We start from the raw sequence: 22,256 nt of genomic DNA, 5'->3' as shown, positions 1-22,256 counted from the left end.
CCCTCTATGTATGGTAGCGTTGACTTTCAGTCGGACGACAGCGCCACCAGTGTTTGAAACTTGGGGTAGATTGCGATGTGTCACAATGTTCCTTTTTTGCTAGGTACTTGTGTTCAATATTGAATACGCATGATTCTAAAAACGGTAATGTCTGTCCCCTTATGTTCTCAACCCCAACCTAATGGTTTATAGTCCCATGTTAAACCGATCGAACTTGAGTGTTCAATTTTGAAGCGGATTTCCAAATTCATTCATTCGTGGACTACAGTATTCTCTTATTTTAAAATAGACCCCGGGGAAATAGACACTAATTTTTCATGTGCATATGTGTAATCACAGTCCCTCTGGTGTAATGATTAAATGAAAATATGAATATATGAACTAGATGCAATTAAAAATAGCCGTAACTATGAAATAGGGGGTAACATACTGTGGAAAATAGTACTTTAATAGCTATCGGGGATGTATTGTATTTGTTGAAATTCTGCTATTATACTTATCGTTGTGCATTTTAGAATGACGTTTCAGTATGCTTACTCGTAATTTTAAGCCTATTTAATTCTGATTGTACAACAGTTTGTACAGTTCTGAGCTAAGTCTGTCACTCAACAATAAAGACTCGCTCCGTGTGAGGTCGGTGGTCATGACGACGAGTTACAGACCAGATTGGCTCATTTGCATAACAAACGGAATTAATAATGAGAAATCACGCAAACTCAGTTCTATGCTCGACCACTGAAGTATGTTTCGTTGGTCACGCTGTAGTTTAGGATTTCTCGTTCTGTTGCCGGTAATAAGGTAAGAAATAATCAAACTGATAACGACTGGGTGAATTGGAAATATTGTGGCTGTCGCGTCAAGTTGTCGTTAACTGAAACCAGTACCCATATCCCATCACTATTCAATCCCGGATACCGAGTTCACTTTCTTGGACTTGTGCCACACAGTCGGGAACTGTGTGTTTCGCTACTATCCCAGCTTGTTGGACTCGGTTGTGTCCTCGACCCGATGGTGTCATACTTCCATCGTCGGCGTGGGTCAATGATTGTGAGGTACACGAAGTCCGTGCTGCTATGTGTGGCACACTTCCGAGTAACCTTGCATGTTGGTGGCCTCAAACAACGTTCAACGTTCAAGTAGCCTGTATAAATATTGTATCATCTGGTTGGCGACCAGTCACACGTCGCTTCACCGTCCTCGGGCCTCTCTAACCCCGGGTTCCATGCCTCGACGCATATCAATACCGTGGCGTTGGAAACCAGATTTATTTTTAATTTTCCAATTTACGAGTCGTGAATCGGATCACAGGTTTGTATGCCGTACTTGGGTTGTGTAAGTGTGTAATTTGCAGCCACTGTTTTGTGTGATCGAATCTTAAGAAAGGGTACCATTAAAACAACAATAGTGTTGTTATTGCCGTCTCTTTGAATAACGGTAAATCATGACTTCGTTTTATTCGGGTTCGTTTTGTAAAGATTTCACCAATCTTTTGTAGTTGTTTTGTATCGTAGATAACTACAATTAATTTGACTCCGTGAAAATTACTACATTACTATCGCACTGCGTGAAAATATGTATTGGCAGCTTGTTGTCACGATACGATAACATGCATTGCTACTTGGGTGATAACGTCCGGTTGGAAGGGCTCACAACACAAACCGCACCAGTATGTAATTTGAACCGCCACAATTCCTTTATCAAACGTTTTTTTTTAAATATAATCACATGCTAATAATATTTAAAATTATTTTCTAATTCTTTTATTTATAAAAAAAAAAAATCCAACAACTTCTGGCAATCTTGTCATTTCCTTGCTACATGAACTTTAATTACATTGGTAATATTATTTCTATTTTTGTCATAAGCCGATTGTTTTTGTAAGTATTAGAGAATTTTTTTTCCTGTCAAAATTGTGGATACAAATATTTTTATGTTTTCTGTAATGTTCGCTAATTTAGATGTTAATTTTGGGCTGAAAACATAAGAATCTGTTTTTTTAAAGTCTTGATCAAAATTTGTGAAAATTGTTATTGGAAGTGAGTAAGCAATCCAACTAAAATTTTTAAGGGTTGAGTAAAAAAAAAGTATATTTTTCAGTAATAAATGTGTTAGTTTTTTACTACAATGCATTAAAAATATATTGTGTATTTTTTCTAGGTAATAAATTTCAGACTGCCTTAATCAGTACATTGGTAATTTGAATTGGTGGTTACCATGGTGATATTAAGTGGTTAAGGTCAGAGGTGGGCAATTGATTTCTCAAAATATATTGCTTTTAAATCACTTAAGAGTTGTCAGAATAACATTAGTGAAATACATACTGTGTACTTGCTGTGTGTGTTTTTTTTCCTGGAAAAAAATTGTCGTTTCTTAAGAAAAAAAAAGTGTGACTTCTATCAAATATATTTCGTATTGAAACACAATATTTGTGTTGTTAATAATGAGCATACACATAGATATCATAATATCCTTTTATTACTTGTTGTTTTATAAATGGTCTTGTGATGGATGAACCAAAACTGCCAATTTTCAATTACCGGTAGCATATTGGTTGTAGCTTTAGACCCATGATAGGTAGACCTGAGTTCAAATCTTACCTGAAGTTGAATAATTAAAAAGTCTCTCCACTTCTACCCTTGTTGAGTTTGCCACAAAATCCACAGACCCAATACGAAAGACTTAAATTCACTGATCGAGTTTCATTCACTAACGAATGCGACTTTGGGGGAGCCATGATTGAGGTCCTCAGGTTGACGCCATGATAGTGCATTAAATTGCCATAATGCCATTCTGATAGGAAGATGATCACACAGCTCTGTCACAAACTGTAATATGGTCTATGTGACAAAAATGCACTCTATGTCATCGCTTGCACTTGCAAAATGCACATAAAAAAATCTGGAGAGAAACAATGACATTCAATGTTCAGAACTGTCGCCCTTCACACAAATTAAATAAAAAAAAAATATTTTCAGTCTTGTCACTATTATTATTGGGTTCAATTAACATATTCATAACACATTTTTATGTATTTTGTCTATAATTTTGTTGTTAATTTTGGACCAAATGATCATATTTTTTCATTCGTTAAAGGTCTTGATTCGATTGGAATTCGAGGACACCCAAGAATGCACTGGTAAGTTCCTTTGTAATTACATAGTCTGCATAGAATTCTGCATGGCTTCAGTGCATTACCATGGGAACATGCATGCACAGACTGACCTGTGAGTAAGGCCCACCCACAATACTTCAGACTGATTCACTAGTCTATTATTCAATTGTCTCACAATTATATATGGCTAGGTCTTCATTAAAAATACAGCAAAATTATGCAAGTTTTAATATTTTGTCAAAGGTGACAAAATTTGTTATTTTGTATTATATCTTTATTTTTCTAAAGTTAGAACACTGATCAAAAATAAGAAATATTGTCATTTTCCATATTTTTACATATTTGATATATCAAATATTAAGAAAATGAAAATATGGGGTCTCCGTTCTCAGTTCAGTGAAAATCGATGAATAAAATACAATGAACAAAGCATGTTTTAGGGCATTTTAAGGTTGTTTCCGATGGCAAGGATATATCTCAAAATTATGCTCAGTTACATATGGTGGAATAAGATGTATAGTGTCTTACAAAGCACTTTTTGATGTCTTAAGGTATTAAAAAATTGACAATATTTATAGTGGCTTTTTAATGGAAACTGCTGCTAAAATGGCATTTTATTCCTATTATTGTACCATTCTTCTCAAAAATCAAATTCAAACCAAAAAAACAAATAATTGTAGACAGATTTTAACAAAAAATATTGCTAGTGCTTTATACATGTATGCGCTAAAAATGTGCACATGTAGAAAATACACAAGTAGCATTCTATGCGGTGGTTATTTTGTGGCGCTTTGTGTATCCGCAAGACAGCGGCCCAATAAATTATTGCACAGACCAGTTAAAATAAATGCTACTAAGCTTTACCTAGGCTGTCAAAGAACAAAATTGGTATTTTATAATGAATATCCCAGCCAAGTAAAAACTTGCAACCATGCTTGCCCCTGGGGGTGCATTGGGTTGTAAATTAAATCCCGCAAATGCATGGGACTACGACTTCTGATCTTTAAGCCCATAGACATTAATTTCATATCATTCACCGAATGCAACACTTGAAGTAATAGTTTGCAAGTTATTCTGATGAAAAATTTCTCACTTCTGAACTGACAACTCCATATATTCATTTGTAATTGAGTTTTCAATGCCATTAAGGGGCTATCAATTTACTGATTGGTACCAAGGATGTGTGTTTGTCAGTTGGTTATTTCTCTTTGGCAAGCGTCCAATTAAAAACAGTCAAGCCTTGATGAGATTTATGTTGCCCATACCAGAAATAACATACTAAGCAACAGAATCAAGTACACATTTAACTTAGATAAATCTTGAATCTGGTTCATTGCTCAAAATTCATATAAAGTCTTTCAACAATATAAATTCAAGGCTATAAATTACTCCCCCTAGAGGTAGGTATTGTCTAACTACCAAACAAGTCAGTCACACAGAGATAAATATAAAGATTTAACACTTTCAATAACACATACGTATTATACTATATTTCTTACTAAAAAAACAAATCATTTTTGATGAAATAATGGCTGCATGTCTGCTCATGTTGTCTTCGTTGTGTGATTTTGTTTGTTGTTGTCAGGTCGTGAACATCATGATACTCGCACATCATGGTGATTAGATTGCTCCTGCTTGATGCTGTGAACTGTAATCAAAACTTGTTCTTTTCTTCTTAAAGGTGTATTTCTTTAAAGTAATAGTCATTTTAGTTATGAAGATTATTTGGTCGGTTGCCCGGCAATAAATCTGACAAAAATCATTACATTACAAGACACATTTAGCAGGCATAAGAATTAAGGCCTGGGTAGAGGTTCCGGGGCTGGACCTAATTTTAATTTTAGTTAGGCCGTCGTCGTAACTACAGTATGGACAAGTGCCAGATTACATAATCATGACTATCAATGACTAAATATGCAAATCAGGTTCATGAGCTTAGTTGAACAGTCTCGCAACCTTGTGTCGCAACAACAATGGCTGTATGTACGATAGGATTCAATTTTACTGTCGAGAATCATTGATCATTATATGGACAGATGTCCAATTGCAACACAAAAAGATCACAGCCATGTTAGAGTATACTGAAATAGAAAGTACGGCAGCACAAATGAAATGGAAGTTGAGACTTCTGTGGTTGGATTTTAAAGCGATAGTTGACAACAACAATCGAAGTGGCCGAAAGAGAAGGTCTTGTGATTTTTACCAATTATTGTCTCATTCTAGCGTCAAGTCTTGACTCTGTCGCTGAGTTTCAATTCAACATTTCGAAACAAACCATATCGTTTGTGGCCATTCTCCCCAACTCAAAATAATTGGGAGAACTCTCAATTTAGGTCCACCATTCCGATGATGCAAAATATGTCTTCGTCGAAATTTGCTACGTAAATACAGAAAAACTCTGAGGAGAAACAACATGTTGAGGTCCGCCATGTTGGACACTTCTGACATAAAAAAATCAGCATTCCAAAGAAAAGATGCTATTAATATGGACTTGTTGACTTTTGTAGGTTAATATTTTAATATATGATTGGTGGGATTAGCTAATGGGCTTGAGATGGGTATTTTGTTACAGATCTTAATGTAGAAGCAACACAATCAAGCTATTGTTCCTCAGTAAAATATTAACTTTAAGTATAGTTTATTTATTTTTTATTTAATAGGTATGGATGGTGACATGTAGTTGCGAAGACACCGACGTCTGGAATATGAATTTACGCTAGTTTCTAGTGGACAATGTAGCTGTATTCAAGAACACGATAGTTAAAAATTTACGATGGCAAAACAGGGGAAAATCAGCAAAGATAATTCCGTCATGGATTTAGCGGTGGAAAAATTACGACTTAATATCGGTACCGTGAGAGAAGGAAGCGGTATTAAGAATAAACGATCATTTGAATTCAAAATGTGCAAGAAAGTTGCAGAATTGACACAGGTGGTTCATATGTTATTCACCAGGAACCATGAAAAGGAAGTTGAAATAGAGGCAATAAAGGATGCATATGAATACGAGATATCTCTCGTTATCAAAGACGCCAAAGAACGGATTAATAAACTTGATAGAGAGTTAGCTGAAATCAAACAGCAAATGAGACAAGAAACTTCTCGTTTACGAGATGAAATCCGGGAACGTGTTAAGAGTTTAGAAAGTAAATATGAAAGTAAGCTGCATGAAAAAGATGCTACAATCTCTGAGTTAGAAAATGAAAACGAAGATTTAAAACAAAAACTATTGAAAGCAAAGGAATCTATAAGTAGACTAGAGAATGGTATGTCTGATGAAAGCCAGAATTTACTTAAACAAATCAAGGAAAAGGACAAGGAAATTAATCGGTTGGAAGCGATTATTTCTAATAGAGAAAAGAAACACTGTGATAAGGAAGACACAATACATGGTCTAAAGAAAAAACTTAGCAACTTGGAGGCAAAGTTTATGAATGAAATTAGTGAATTGAACCGATCATTAGTTGAAAGTAATGAAATTAGAGAAAATCTTAGTCAGAAAAATAAACAATTAGAAGATGATGTGAAAATGTTGAAGAAGGAGCTGCGTAAAAGAATCAAAAGTAGTGGTAATGACAGAAGCTCAGTCGTCAGAACTCAAAGTGCTTGGGTGAGTATCTACCTGTAGTGTTTAATTAATTAGTGATCACATATTTCATTTGCATTTGTTGTCTTTATTTCCTCATAATTTCCATCAAGGTATTTGCGAGTAAAAAATATGCTGCTCACCCCCACCCCCACCCCCCACCACCCCCCCTGAATATAAACAATGAAAATAAGGTGAAATCAAATTTGGTATTTTTTTATTGTGGAAAATTAAATTATCATCTAAGAAAATAATTACCGTATTTGTTCTAAACAAAAAAAATTGCATTTATTTTATGCTGGATCATTGAAATGTAATATACTTTGACCAGAGAGATCTTCCTGTCATTTACCTATAAAGTGCATACGCTACTAATAAAGTAAATACGGTGGGCAGATAAATTATTGATTTTCATGATCACGTTAAATCAGTTTATTTTTTGTGTGTTTGTGTCACAAATATTTTCTCATTTCCTTCCCTTTTAATTTCCTGATTCAGAATTTTAACTAGTTTTGTTGCCAAAATTATTAGGATGATAGCTTTTTAGGAATTATGGGTAATTGCACTTTTAATACATTTTGGCAAACACAAAGGAACAAACAACAAATACCATGCCTGACCAAATATCTACAAATTGGAAACCAATTTGCATTCCAAGAGAAAGTAATTCTGATGGATTCTGATAATTTTTTTTTTTTTTGGAAAATAAATTGATTTTAAAATGGAATGATTTAAAAAAAGCGAGATTTGAATACATGTACTGTATGTGTTCTATTAGAAGTGCATTTCAATAGAAGTGTTTGTAAGTAAACAAACATTTGCATTTATTGAATTATGGATCATTCAATAATATAACTTATGATAGTCACACCCGTGTCTTTTACATATGCATATCTAATAGAGCAAACGAAGTAATTATTATGCATCTGGCAAAGAAAAACAATGAAATTCGTCTTTCCGTAAAAGGCTTTAGGGATGTATTTGGTGCCCTCCTCCTCATATTTATGTCACATTTAAAAGCTTTCTATGATTACATAGGACATAGCAACAATGTAGCAATTGGCTGAGATCATGGAAGGTATTAACGTTAGTACCTTCCATGCTGAGATAGATGTCACAGAACACAAAAGATCGCACAGACACAAATATTTTTCATGAATTTTAGGTATTACTAAATTATAAATACAAGCAGGAAACGATGTATACTAATAAGGTTATTAAAAGAATACTACATGCACTCGCAGTATGCATTTGCATGGATCCCTGCTATACGACGGTAGATACTATTACCGTACTGCTTTCATGCGTACAGTGTGGAATTCTCGTAATACATGTTTCTCATATGATTTGGGCCGTAAGCTGCATGTCCTATTTTCAAAACATTTGAAGCTATACATTTTTGTTGTTGTCAAATATCACAAACAAACCCTTTTGTGATATTACCATATAATAAACCTCTTTGTAATTGAGATAAGTACACAATGAGTGCTGACCCCGATTTGTTTTCATTGGATGGTCCTAATTCAGTGTACTGCATTGTCATGTTTGTTGTGTTTTGGTCTATGGCTTATAACACACTAAGAGTGTTCAAACTCAGAAATCAGTGTGCTATGTCTACACAGTAATTCGGTGTTTAAATAACAGAATAATACAATGTACTTCACAAAGCTGTTACTCTTAATTAATTGTGAGTGTACCAGTAATATCACTAAGCAAAGTTTTACGATTTTTGTTTCATCGTCAAAATCGTCATTTTTATGTTACATAAAACCATTAGCTTAAATTGATTTAACGTATATTTGTTTACAACTGTTAATTTTTTGCAGCAAGACATGTTCACCAATTGAAAATTTAAAGTTGTAAGTGAGCATGAAGTTTTGGCAAAGTTTCTGTTGCTCCCTGTCTTTACTTTTTGAATTCCAAAGTCTGCTAGTGTTACCAGTCATAAAATAAAACAGCAAATTTGTTTTCAGATTATTTCAAAGATTATGATCAAGACCTGTATTCTGTTAGAAATGATTTCTATGTTGTATTGACATTTTGGTTACATGTAGTTGTGTGGACACCAAAGTCTGGAATAATGGATTTATGCTACATGTAGTAGCTATTTCATATTGTAGATGTATACGAGAAAACTAAAGTTAGAAATTACCATTCCAGAAATACCCGTATTCCATTAGAAATCATGTTCATGTTGTAGGGATTTTTTGGTAGGGAAAACTGTCCTTATATATTTCATGATTTTCCCGGTCTTGCAAAATTACCAAACATTTATTGAGGGGAGGCAAGGGGGGTAGCTGGTACGGCCTTACGGGAAATAAAAGGGGCTTTTTACAATTTACAAGGGAAAAAAAGACGTTTTTACAGTTTACAATGTTAAAAAATGGAACATTGAATGGTCCAAAGAGCTCTCCGACTCAAATGCTCTGCCATTACTGCGCCGTGTGAAGAGACGCATGCGCATATTACCCTCGTAATGCTCTTCATTCGGTTAGAGAGCCTTTTACGTCTTGGACATTCAATTTTGTAGTGAATTGTGTCATCTAGTCGTTTTACAGTTTCTGAAATGTAATTTCCCTGGATTATTCTTTACGATTTTTTTATTTGGATGTAAATTCTTGTACGTACCGAGAAAACACATTTTTACAGTGTACGAAAAAAATATTTGATTGATTACGATGTACGTCTAGCGTGTGATTACAGAATTACGGAATTTATTTTTTCTATTTACGTTGTACGAACAAAAAAATATTGCAATTACGTTGAACGAAAATAACCCTTGCCCCCCCCCCCTCCCCTCTTTATTCTCTTGAAGAATTGTTTACAGTTCTCTATAATTTGTTGTTTTTTTTTGGAATTTGCATAAAATGTAAATGTAGTTGTAACTAGTTTGCAAATTTGACAGTCCCTAATATTCACAGCTGGAGTGTAGTCAAAATATCAAAATTTTTTGAAAAATTATAGATCTTAAGTATTTAATACACCATTTTTTTTTTCCACCCCACCCATTTTATATGTATTGGAATTATTTTCACTTATAATTGCTTAAACAATGCTAAACCATTTCTCATTGCAGGAACCAGTTTATTAATATCGTTATGCATTAATTGGATAATAACACATGAAGTAGCTAAATTTTTTTCTCTGAATATTGTTCATGATGCATCCAAATGCATTTGTTCGTTAACCATTCATTTTTAGTGTAAATCTGACATTCAAGTCTGTATGGCTGACAGCAAAATAAACGGCAGAGTTTGTGTTTGTGTTTTTAGTCGCACATACTGTTCATGTTTTCAATGATTTCAATGTAGGACAGTATGGCTCTACTTGACCCGGACATTATTCATTGTTTACATCACACAAACTATCACCATGGTTACAGTGAATTACCTCTATGGCTGTTAATAACATGATCTGTCTTGTGGCTGTTCCCAAACTATAGCTTCTCCCCTTTGTAGGAGACTGGGGTAAGAGACTTGAATGGAAGGGATCATCGTACCACAAGGGTAATATACAGATTAGAGACGTTCAGTTTAAAATTTTATAATTTTACAACCTGTTTGATGGCTTCAAAATTAAGCAGCGATGATTTGTCCAAATTTATATCATAGTCTGTATTGTGTATAATACTCGTACCACAAATCGATCGGAGGTTACACGGAATGAAATTTGTGAGTACAAAAGAGTGTAGTGTAAATTGTTTTTAACCCCTGCCCTGCAGATTTATTTTTAACAGTTCTCTTTTGAAAAAAAGTACAATGACAGATAAAGTGTAAACTTTTCAATAAAACTAGTACTGGTACCCCATCTTGTTTGTAACATGAGACCATAAAATCTTGCGATAATTTTCTTGTTTGTTTTCCATTTTACAAAAATTATGATAATAAATTATACCAATGATTCCGGGAAAGAAAGTTTTTACAATTTTTCTTTTATCTTATATAACATATATTTTAGCCGTCTGTGTTTGTTACCAGGCTCATAAATTTAAAAACCGTATCATGGCTATTTACTTTCTGGCATCCTGTCAGATTAATTTGGTAGGTGATTTAATCACTTGTAACTTTGTGATCAATATATTTGCGAACATTATAACATTTCAACAAGCAGTTATCCTGTTTCAATTGTTCCATGTGACCATATTGTGACAGTATGATGGCATGTCAACATTACCCTAGAGTTTAATCTGTACAAGTGGAGTGGATGAACTTTATACAGCCAATGGTTTCAGTCTATATACACAATATTGCAGGATTTGATCATAGATAGGGTTTAAATATGTCCACACTAAAATTAGTTCTGTTTATATGAGGAGTTTTTTCAAAGTTTATCCCTGCTTAAAACTGGGCATGATTAGGGCTGAGGAATGTCCTCCCCTTCACTCTTTCTGCTAATCTCTCTAGGGGCTTTGTTAACAAGTCTACTTGGACTCAACCCATAAATCCTAATCTCTCTAGGGGCTTTGTTAACAAGTCTACTTGGACTCAACCCATAAATCCTAATGTTAATCTTGAGACACTATTCATATTAAACTTTGCTTGGTTGTTCTGGTCTATATGGTTGAAATCACACTTTATATATTCCATTCACACAGCTTGAATAATACACGTAGTTGTCATCTTTAAATTTGGTGTAGAGATTATTTAGCTGAATTAGGTGTGCATGCAGTTTCTATCACACAACAGTATTGTATACTGACATTGTGGGCGCAAACAAAGTATGTACGCGTAGCTTACAAACCTCGGAAAGTCCCTATCAATGTTCCAATAACGCCATCGACTTTCCCAGACAGTTGAAGTGATCGCAAATAAGATTTGTATGAATAATTTATCACTTCCTTGCTCTATACACAATATTCAAATATCCCTGATACAATTTGTAATTTAATCAAAATTGACGCCTGACTGACGGTGAATCTAATTCATTGCACCAGGGAGAAATCAGATTGTTACATAATGTAGCAAATTGTTTTCCTAACATTAGATTATTTGATAACACAAATGGGAAATTCCCCTGCTATATTAAAATTTTCATAGGGACTTTCAGAGGGAGTTTGTTAATTTCCCGTACAAATCTTGTTTGCGTTCGCTGCGAATGTGATGGAATTAGTATGAATAAAAGCTGCATACATGTGTATATTGATTTGTTGTGAAAAATTAACTCCTCATTAAATTCAAATTAAAAAAGATACAAATATACCCTGGTATATAGTAATTAGAGATAATAAGTGTAAACGTGGTTATCTACCCTAAATATGCTAATTTTACCAAGAGACGTCTTATATCATTGAGCGAACCATTAATAACCTTATTACAACCTGCTCGCACAGGAAATACGCTACAAAATAGCTGTTTATATCATGTTGCTATGTGTAAATTTCTCATTCTCCCAACGTCTTTTCTTGAATTATTGTAACTATTATAAGTGTGACGAAGAGCCATGGTTTTTCAAAAAAAAAACCTAATAATGTTATAATTCTGAAAACATAATATCCTCATTTTTATGGTATTGCGTTATTTCCATGTGTATTGTGGGTTTTATTTGTGTAAACTGACATTCTAATACATTTTAAGGGGTCAGAATTTACCAGCCCTATAGTGCACATTCTAAGTTTTGTATTCAACTTTTAGGGCTAAAACGCCCTTCGTTAGAACATAAGAATAAATGGGTGAGGCGCATAACAAAATCAGCAACAATTTTAGTATATTTCAACAAACTAGGGGCAATACCATCCATACACTATATCCACACATAAACAAAGCAAAAATTACAATTTTTTTAGTTGTCATATTTTGCATTTACGCAGATTTTTGAAACAGATGAAAAGGCCGGGTGAGTGGCACTGATGTACCCATCATGTCATCATGACATCCATTTGAATGTTATACTGCAGTGAACATGCATAATTTATTACCATTTTGGCAATAATAATTTCCTATTAGTACTTGTACCAGTTTTCTCTATTTGGTTGATCATACACCCACAATCACTATGAACAGTGTTCACAGTCATGTAATCTCAATACAGTTAGATATTTAAGTGATTTTATTCAGTTTCACAGGTCTTCTGCTGCCAGATGTAAGACATTGCTTCAGCCAATCAAATAGCTAGATGCAGACTAACCATATTAAAATAAACAATACACCCTGACATGACTTTATTTGTAATGTGACGAGTTTTAAGTTTGTTTGTTTCTTGGGCTCATTTGCATATTTAATTAATTCTACATTTTCAATATTAATTTCATTTAAAGGATCCTTCTGATGAAATTGAACGCCTAAGAAGAGAAATAAAATGGTATCGCATGGAGTTAACTAACAGGGAAGGCAACTTTAACAGGGTATTTGCTGAGAATGCCCCAGTACGAATTGACCCAAGAACTGTAGGTAGCTTCGGGCATTTTACTCGTGAAAAGACAGTGATGAGTGGTGACCCAGTAAGCAGTGATTCGGTAAGTTAAATATTCAATTTAAAAACTCCATGTTTGTTTTATGACTTCAAAAGGAATGGAAGAGAAAAAGAAAAATGTCCTGCAAATGTTAGTTTTTTATTGTTATGTTGCTTTTTTAAACAATTTCCCCATAATACAGTATAGATCCTTTGTGGTATCATAATGGTCAGCTCATTACCTGTGAGAATACAGATTTGATTTCATGGTCGGCTGGCCACTATGCAGTGAAAAACAAAGTTCTTTCTGCTTATATGCCAGGTTCACAGATTGTCTAATTCAAAATAGACACAATGTTGTTATCCCCATGTGTTGTTCCTATATTCAGTGCATGTTACAAATGGCAGTATATCCTTATTTCAAGGAGACACAGATTACTATCGGGTTGCTTTAACTTTCTAATCTACAGGGAACTGACATGTACAGGTGTTTGCAATAACAAAAGTTTGAGAAAAATAAAAAACGATAAAAATTATACTGATAATGGTGGTCGATTCAGCAATAGTTTCCATGACAATAATTTAAACAAATTATTATCAGTGGCATATTGGTGTACGTTTTATGTAGTTTATTTATAGAGACACCATTTTGAATTGCGACGTGATTGCGTCAATAAACAAATATGTAGTTCTGAGAGTGTAGTTAAAATGCCGTGGTTGTCATGTGGTTTAGTGTTCGATTTTAAGTCAGATGTAGCGTATACAGTTAATATAAAAGCAATTTTGCTGTGCAACGACTTTGACAGTTGTTGTTCAGGTTTTCATGCAAACAGCAAGGAATTAATTTCAGGCAAAGTTTTGAGATTACAGGAAGTGTTAATAAAAATGAAAATCTAATTGACCAGTGAAATTTTTCAAAATGGCTTCAAAATTTAAACAATGCACCACTTTTTTACAGCAATGTTTGTTTTTTGGCAGTTCATCAATTTAACAGTTCACTTTGTTGTTTCTTTAGATCAGTATGTCAATTGGAGTGACAGGTCGGGAACATATAACAACATCGTCACCAGGCAGATTGCCGGTACTCGGCGTGGACCATCGAAGACCAACCAACGTCAACGTCCTCTCATACAGCAGTACTAGTGGTAGTAATCCCAGAATGTTGTCAAGGGAAAATAAAAGTCGCAAAGTTGTACCAAATCCGTGAAGAGATGATATGTGATACAGTTTTTTACTCATTGTAATATGAGCGAAATGTTCTCGCGTGCGAAAAACACCCAGACAATTTAAACTGTTGTTTATGTATGCTGAAAAACTAGGTAAACTGGAACATGGTGACACAGAGAAAATTGTACATAAACGTTTGGATTTATATGATACTTAAGGACATAATTATTTTGAGAATAACCTGATTATAATAAATATTTTGAGGAAAAGAAAGAAACAAGTTTGTCTTGTATGCCTGAAACAATTTTAGGCAGTACAATTTAGATTGATAGAAAGCCACATTGTTTACCTGTCATTTGGGACAACTGATTTTATTTATGAGTTCCTCTTGCAATAATCACTTAGATTTTGTGGCTGTTCGTAACAATCTCACTCAGATATGACAGGCACAACTGGTTAAGTTCAATTAAGGTCAAATAATATAAGGATAAAGGTACAAACAAAGTGCATTAGAACAATGTCCTTGTACAGCAAAGCATCATGGGATATTGTAAACCATTTAATTTTCATTGGGGCGATTTCAGGTTTGCGCAGCAGTCGGGAAGATAAAATATTAGAAAGTCACAAAGACTCTATCTTGTGGGACTCAAGAGTAATTTACACTGCTACAAATATTTGCAGTTTGACCTGACTTGCGAAAATGTGTCTCTCGGGGCAATTAAACTGGCTTACAAACAAGTGTATGGGATTAATAGATTGAAAAAGATAAAAATAGTCACAAAAACATGGGAATTGTATTTTATGTGAAGAAAGTAAAATAAATAATCTTGCGTAACTTCTTTTTAACTGTGATTAACAGAACAAATAAATGTAAAGTTAGTTTTCAAAGTTTCTGTATTCATCCTAAATAGCAATAATCGGGAAAAATGTTTTGGAAAAGAAAATTGTCACATTCATGTGATTAAATTTATAAATGATTGCAATCTTGCATTTTAAGGGAAGAAGCAATATTTTTTGTTAAGTTTTGTTATAGGACAAATAACCAATTTTATGTATGAGAAATTTGTGAAAAAAATATTTGTATGGCCGATAAGTTCACTAATAGATATAGATATGAATATATATTTTGAATGACAACTGAAGTATTTTAGTGAGTAAACTAGTGAGTAAATTTAAGATACCCATTTGTAAATTTCAGTAAAATTGTATGGTTTTAGTCAAATGAAAGTGAATTTTGTAATAAATAAACCAGAAGTGATAGACAAGTTTTTTGGGTTCCCTGGTTGCTAAGTTATTGAGCTCATAACCATGATAAAAAGAAAGCGAGTGGGTGCAGATTTTATAAATAGTCATTTGTCTGAATTAAAATTATTATTTTATCACACTATGTTTAACAAATTGTATTTTCTCTTGCTTTATATCTGTTTATGAATGAAAAAAAAAATGTTTTTCATATCTCATTAACTTTAAAAGAAACTTGGATGAATAAAAAGTAAAACAAACATTTTTAGTACCAAAAAAATCTGGTATAGTGAAAAACTGCATATCTACATCAATTTGGTTAAAAAATTGACATTGTCTCACATTGAAGGACCTGGAGACCCTGGAATGTGACTATTAAGGCAGTGCAAACCGATTTAAAAAATTGCACTACAAAGCATGTTACTACACATATATGCAGTGCATTATGGGAGATAACCTTCCATTGTATATAATGAAAAGCTGTTATCTCCATGGAAACTCATTAAATTATGTAATTTTTTTTAAAATGTTGTAACAATAATAATATATCACACTTTCATTCCATGTCATCGAGCAAAATATTACGACATGAATAAATAATCTCGTCAGAGAAACCTGTATAAAAATGGCATTTTGACTATTTTTCCCATGATTTTTCAGACCCTGTGTCTCAAAAAATCATCCAGTGAAAACACCACCACCACCATTATTTTTTTTTCATTTTCAGGAGCCTCATAGTATGACATATAATCATCAATTCATCTTGAATCTCATTAAATAAAAATGTCAGAATTTCATATCTTTGTTATTGGATATGCTGTAGACATAGTGTTCATTGCAGTTGGCATCTGTATTTAATGAGAGATGTTGTCTAATCTGTCTGTGTCGTTTATCAGATTTCTATGCAGTCAAAAATCATATTTATTTAAATAGCAGCCACGTATCATGGCAACTGCATAACTTTGTTTTGACATCCTGGTAACCATGGTGTAACATTGAGCCGAATTGGTCTAACTGCTACCAAGTACTGCACAGTGTACAGGCTACTGTATATGGCTTAATTATTCGCTGGGTTTTATTTTTCCTTATATTGATGATGGCTAAATGTGCTAAATAAAAACCCAGTGACTATTCATATGTAACAATAGAATTTATTGTTTCCTTCACAGACCACAGTGAATTTAGAACCCTGTAAGTATTCTGGCAAATTTGCTACAATTAAATATTTCACTCTAAACATACTCTGGTAATGATATGGCCTGTATTTGTAGGCTATGATTTGCATATTCATGAGTAAACTTCAAAAAAGCAAATGGCTCATGAATCAGCGCTTGTTTTTGAATGAGGGTTCTTGTTATAGATTGTTTGTTCAATAGTAATGAGAGAGATACGCCAATTGGTGCTTTGGAAATTACTAAATGCTACAATTTAGGCATATTTTACGCTAATGTTTATACACACCTTATGTACTGCTGTATACTAGTAGTACATTTCAAACTATTTGCATAAATACAAGTCATGTGACCTGACATATACTCCTTGTTCTTTTGGTTCACAATTATATAAAATATTTTGAATACAAATTAAGCCTATGTACATGTATGTATGTTGATTATTTTGATTACTGTAATTAATAAATATGTTATTTTGATATACTGCGTCTCCCGTGGTAACCAACTCATAAGACAATTATCTGTGTATTATTGCAGACAGATACGAAAATGTTGCAATAGGCCTTGCTTGACCCACAAAAGTCACACATCCTGGTGATTTTTTGAGGAGGAGGGGGGGGGGATTCACTAGCTACCCAGTAAGTGAATTACGAGTTAAATTTCACAAAAAGTGTGAAAATAGTCTAATATTGATAATTATTGCAGTTATTGTACAACAAAACTGCCAGAAATTACCAGGATGTAAGTTATGAAATGCTTTTATTAAATATCCCTGTAAATGTTTGATTATTTTTTGAATGTAACTGTTAATATACTTAATAAATAAAATATTATTTGCATAGTAGTTTTGTTACTGAATTGTTTCTATATATCATCCGGAAGACTAATATTTTAAGAACAAATGCTCTAAAACTGAAATATTGATATACATCTTTTTTTTATATATATATTTTAAATCAATACAGTAGTAAAGTCATTAATTTATTAACTAGTCATTGCCAATCAAGTTTTCGGAATCCAATAAATACTTTTTCAAATTTAATATTCAGTTCTGAATTTCGCCGTTTCCTTGCTGAATGTTAAAACGTAACCGTTGGTTCGTGTAATTGAAACCCATGCATTGACGTATGTACTTCAATGCTTATCGGTTCACTACCTGGGCTACTTGACCACCAAGTTGTTTATTTGTTTGTATGAAGCATGTCAGTAATTGATTGCTATTAGAGTTTTCATTATACTGATCATTTTATCTAAAACCACTGATGTTGATTTCCATTTAAAGGTTCGGTGCATATATTGATTCACTTTTTTTTCGACCATTGACGTCTAGTGGACCATTAATTAAATTTGCTGGGCATTTTACAGTGAAACTGCCTCTCTGTGACGACGTGAAAAAAATCTTGTTTGTATATCATACATGTCATGTGAAACAAACAAGGCGTATAAAACGCCATCTCTCACAAGCACGTGCTTAACAATGACCAAACTGGTTCTTAATTGTTTTAGATTCTTGTCACATGAGGGCACTGTTTAATTTGTAAACTATCAAATTATCGAGGTAGATTTGGGGGGTAGCTGGTACATGTTTCTGGAAATAAAAACGACATTTTACGTTTTTACAGGAAATAAAATGAAAGTATAGTAAAAATAGGTTTTTACACTTTACAGATATAAAGCAAATTCCTAATTACATTTTACCTTTTTATAATATTTTTGATAATTTGAATTTAAGAATCAAAATTAGAAATTACGACATTTAATTTGGAAAATGCTTTATACGCTTACAAAAATTAATATCTTTGTACAAATTACGGACGAATAAAATAGCTGATTACATTTTACACCTTGTCCATGTCTACGAATTTACGTTTTTTTATTTATTTAAATTACATTATTACGAAAATAAAAACAATTGATTACAGCTTACGAAAATACCCCTTGCCAACCCTCAAGATTATGTAACCTTGAAAGAGGGTGCAACTAAAAGGCAGTCACGGAGAAAGCTGGCAAGAATGATGTGCGATGATACCACGCTCTAGCAAGTTTTGTCTAATTTGGTTTCCCTGGGCGTAAATATTTCTGAAAAAATGACATAATCCATCGTTCGATAAGACTTAGACCTAAAAATGACGTGTGTGGTTGAGTCATAGACCATCTGACAAAGGAATTAACAGTTGGTCCGATTTTTAAAGTGGCCTGCACTGCTGTAATGTGTAACCCCACAGATAGAACGATGCTTTGTGTGTTGTGAATACAAATTCTTGTGTTGGATTGCTTGACGCACCGTTGGTAACAGCTATTTTTATGGACTTTTTATGCGCCCTCATACAAAAAAACAACAACAATTCCTTTCTGTGCCACCGAAGGCGCTGTTGTCAGCTGCTGATGAAAGTCAAAGATTTTAAAGATGGCGAGCAAGATTCGGATTTTTTCAAAAATGTCCCACCCATCGTCTGTGTTGACGCAGTTTAGGCGTTATCAGTGCAATGGTGCATTCTGTGACATGAAACTCGTTGTTGGAGATCATAGATTCAACGCTCATCGCATCGTTCTGGCCGCTTGCAGCCCGTACTTCGAGGCGCTATTTCGTAGCAGCCTACAGGAATCTCAAGCAGGCAGCGTTGAGTTGATCTGTACGACTGGGGTTGGAATGGAGGCGATTTTGAAATACGTATATACCGGCGAAGTTGAACTGACGGTGGACAACACACACGATATTTTGAGGGGCGCTGATCACCTTATGATCGATGACTTGAAGGAATTCTGTGAGATTTTCTTGCAGACAATGTTGTCACCTTCGAACTGCACGAGTTACTTGGAGACGGCGGAGTTGTACAATCTGTCCCGGCTACAGGACGATGCCCAGCGTTTGATAGAAAGTCGTTTCAGCGAATTTCTTAAACAGAATGAACAGGAACTCTTAGAGTTATCGTTTGAAAAAATATTGTCATTCTTGTCAAACGAGAGAATTGTGGTGAGTAGGGAAGAGGGCGTTTTTGAGTTTGTTGTCAAGTGGGTCACACATGATGAAAAGCGAATTGAACAGTTTCCCAAATTGCTGATGTGTGTGCGGCTGATTCATATTGAGAAAGACTACTTGTTCAACTGTGTGCTGAATGAGAAATTAGTCACACAAAACGACACGTGTAGAGAGTATGTCAGCGAGGCTGTGCGCTTTTATATGTCTGACAATCATACTATTGAAAATCACCGACCAGGAAGACTGGTTGACGTGGTCGTACTTGCAGGGGGCAACATCAGCAGAAGTGCACAGTCAAGACGTACAATATCAATCGACCATACAGCAACTGATACTGTATTCGGTTATGTGGTCTGCGAAGATAGATGGGTACAGCTACCCAGCCTCCCGGGTAAAATATCTTGGAGACCCGTGGTTTGCAGAGACAACAAAATCATCATCATTGGTAGTTCGCAGGAACGGTGTCTGAAAAATGTATATATGTATGACCCATTGCTCAATAAATGGACAGTAATGCCTGAAACAAACCATGACCATAAATTAGGCTACGCTGTCATTTGTAATGGTAAACTATACGCTATTGGCGGCTACCCGAGCCCCAGGTCCCTAGAAATGTTCAATGACGATGAAAACCGCTGGGTGGAAAAATCCCCAATGCTCAGCGACCATTACATCTTTAAAGCCACGGTTATCAACAACAGATATATCTATGCTTTTGGGATCGAAACCGCCGGACAGATTGAGTACTATGATACACTGACCGATCATTGGACTATTGAGCCCCATGGGGATTGGAATCAACTGAATGCTGACCCCACATGGCAGCTCTATCCACCGATAGTGAGAGAGACGCCAGACACGATTGAAATTACCCGTCTGGGTAGCAGGTGTATTGCTATCAACAAATGTGAGAGGGAGATAACCAGCATTGATTGTCCAAGATTTCCAATTCCCGATATGTCCAGACGTCATCACGCTAATATTTGTGACATTCAAGGCGATATTTTTATTTGTTGTGGTAGAAAATATGCAGCCAATACAGATGTGCCTCGTCCGGACGATTCTGGTTACATTTTTAATACGTCTAGTGGAGAATGGAAAAGCATTGCCCCAACTGTGCAGCGAATAAGTCATGCTTCCTGCGTTGCTGTCAAGATCCCTTATTATTTTGTTAAGGAAATGTAGATTACAGTAAATTTCAGAATACACATTTTCATGACTCGGTGATATTTTGTAGCAGGAAAACTTCACATTGGCTTTCATGAAATTTTGTCTCTTGAACACCATTAAACCATCATGTAATGAAAATTATTATCTGCAAAAATTAAACAATTAATTATTTATTTGGGTAACCTTATAGAGGCAACTGAAAATGTCCATAATTTGTTTATTTAGTTTAAACGTCATGTATCTACCACTATTACATGGGTATATCGTGATACAGGGAGAGGGGGGATACTGTTGGATGATTGGATCCTATCTGTTTTCTTGATTACTAGTAGCCTGGTTACCAAAGTAATGCTCTGTTGATTAACCTGGTTACCCGTGTACCGTTCTGTTGATAGTCTGGTTACTCAGGTATGGTTCTGTTGATCGCCTTGTTACCTGAGTACCGTTCTTTTTATAGTCTGGTTACTCATGTACCGTTCTCTTGATAGTCAGGTTACCAGAGTACCGTTCTGTTGATAGACTGATTACCCGAGTACCATTCTGTTGATTAGCCTGGCTACCTGAGTGTCATTTTTTTGATTAGCCTGGTTACCATAGTACCGTTCCACTAATTACCCATGCTCCAGTATCGTCTGTACTTCCTGCTAAAATTTTGCTCTCTAATCAATAATAAATAAATAAATTAATTGTAATGTCATGAAAAATGGCATTCCATATTTATCAGTTAATCATTGTCACAATCATCCACTGACTGTGGAAGTGAAATCTTGTCAATAAGCCTAGATGTAAGGCGGGAGTTGGTAACCAGCAGAACAGTTGTCAAGTTCATAATTCGATGGTAAGCCGAATTAAAATTGTTCACAATGGGAACGAATCATAGCTTTGCATTATAACATAATAGTGTAAACCTCTATTCAAAAGTGAATTCATTTCAACAAAAATTTAACTAAATTTTAACACAATCATCTATATGTATACAAGTGTGTAGTTTACAATCTATATGAATACTAGTGTGTAGTTGGCAATCTATATGAATACATGTGTGTGGTTTACAATTTATGAATACAAGTGTGTAGTTTACAATCTATATGAATACATGTGTGTGGTTTACAATCTATATGAATACATGTGTGTGGTTTGAAATCTATATGAATACATGTGTGGTTTACAATCTGTGAATACAAGTGTGTAGTTTACATTCTATATGAATACAAGTGTGTAGTTTACAATCTATATGAATACAAGTGTGTAGTTTACAATCTATATGAATACAAGTGTGTAGTTTACAATCTATATGAATACAAGTGTAGTTTGCAATCTATATGAATACATGTGTGTGGTTTACAATCTATATGAATACAAGTGTGTGGTTTACAATTTATGAATACAAGTGTGTAGTTTACAATCTATATGAATACATGTGTGTGGTTTGAAATCTAT

At 34.3% G+C, this 22,256-nt stretch overlaps 2 protein-coding genes across 4 annotated transcripts; both read left to right on the top strand.

The window, feature by feature from the left end:
• The first annotated feature begins 718 nt into the window (after positions 1-718).
• Positions 719-16,120, top strand: LOC102808448 (uncharacterized). 3 transcript variants are annotated; one of them, XM_006815139.3, is made up of 6 exons: positions 719-798; positions 2,158-2,243; positions 3,094-3,136; positions 5,773-6,722; positions 12,952-13,149; positions 14,101-16,120. In XM_006815139.3, the coding sequence occupies exons 4-6, from the start codon at positions 5,886-5,888 to the stop codon at positions 14,290-14,292; spliced, it is 1,227 nt and encodes a 408-aa protein (XP_006815202.1). In that variant the 5' UTR covers positions 719-798; positions 2,158-2,243; positions 3,094-3,136; positions 5,773-5,885; the 3' UTR covers positions 14,293-16,120. The 3 variants fall into 3 exon arrangements, with proteins under 3 accessions (XP_006815202.1, XP_077864459.1, XP_085363284.1); XM_085507158.1 differs by lacking the exon at positions 719-798 and adding an exon at positions 1,047-1,308; XM_078008333.2 differs by lacking the exon at positions 2,158-2,243 and having other exon boundaries at positions 766-798.
• Positions 16,121-19,081: 2,961 nt separating this feature from the next.
• Positions 19,082-20,831, top strand: LOC102808558 (kelch-like protein 11). Its single transcript, XM_006815140.2, has one exon. It carries the CDS (start codon positions 19,104-19,106, stop codon positions 20,829-20,831), a length of 1,728 nt encoding a protein of 575 aa, XP_006815203.2. The 5' UTR covers positions 19,082-19,103.
• The last annotated feature ends 1,425 nt before the right edge of the window (positions 20,832-22,256 follow it).

This window comes from Saccoglossus kowalevskii, chromosome 13 (assembly GCF_978046115.1).
Source record: "Saccoglossus kowalevskii chromosome 13, keSacKowa6.1, whole genome shotgun sequence".
Lineage (NCBI taxonomy): Eukaryota > Metazoa > Hemichordata > Enteropneusta > Harrimaniidae > Saccoglossus > Saccoglossus kowalevskii.
Note: the sequence above shows the minus strand (reverse complement) of the source record. Positions and strands in the feature narration are given on the sequence as shown.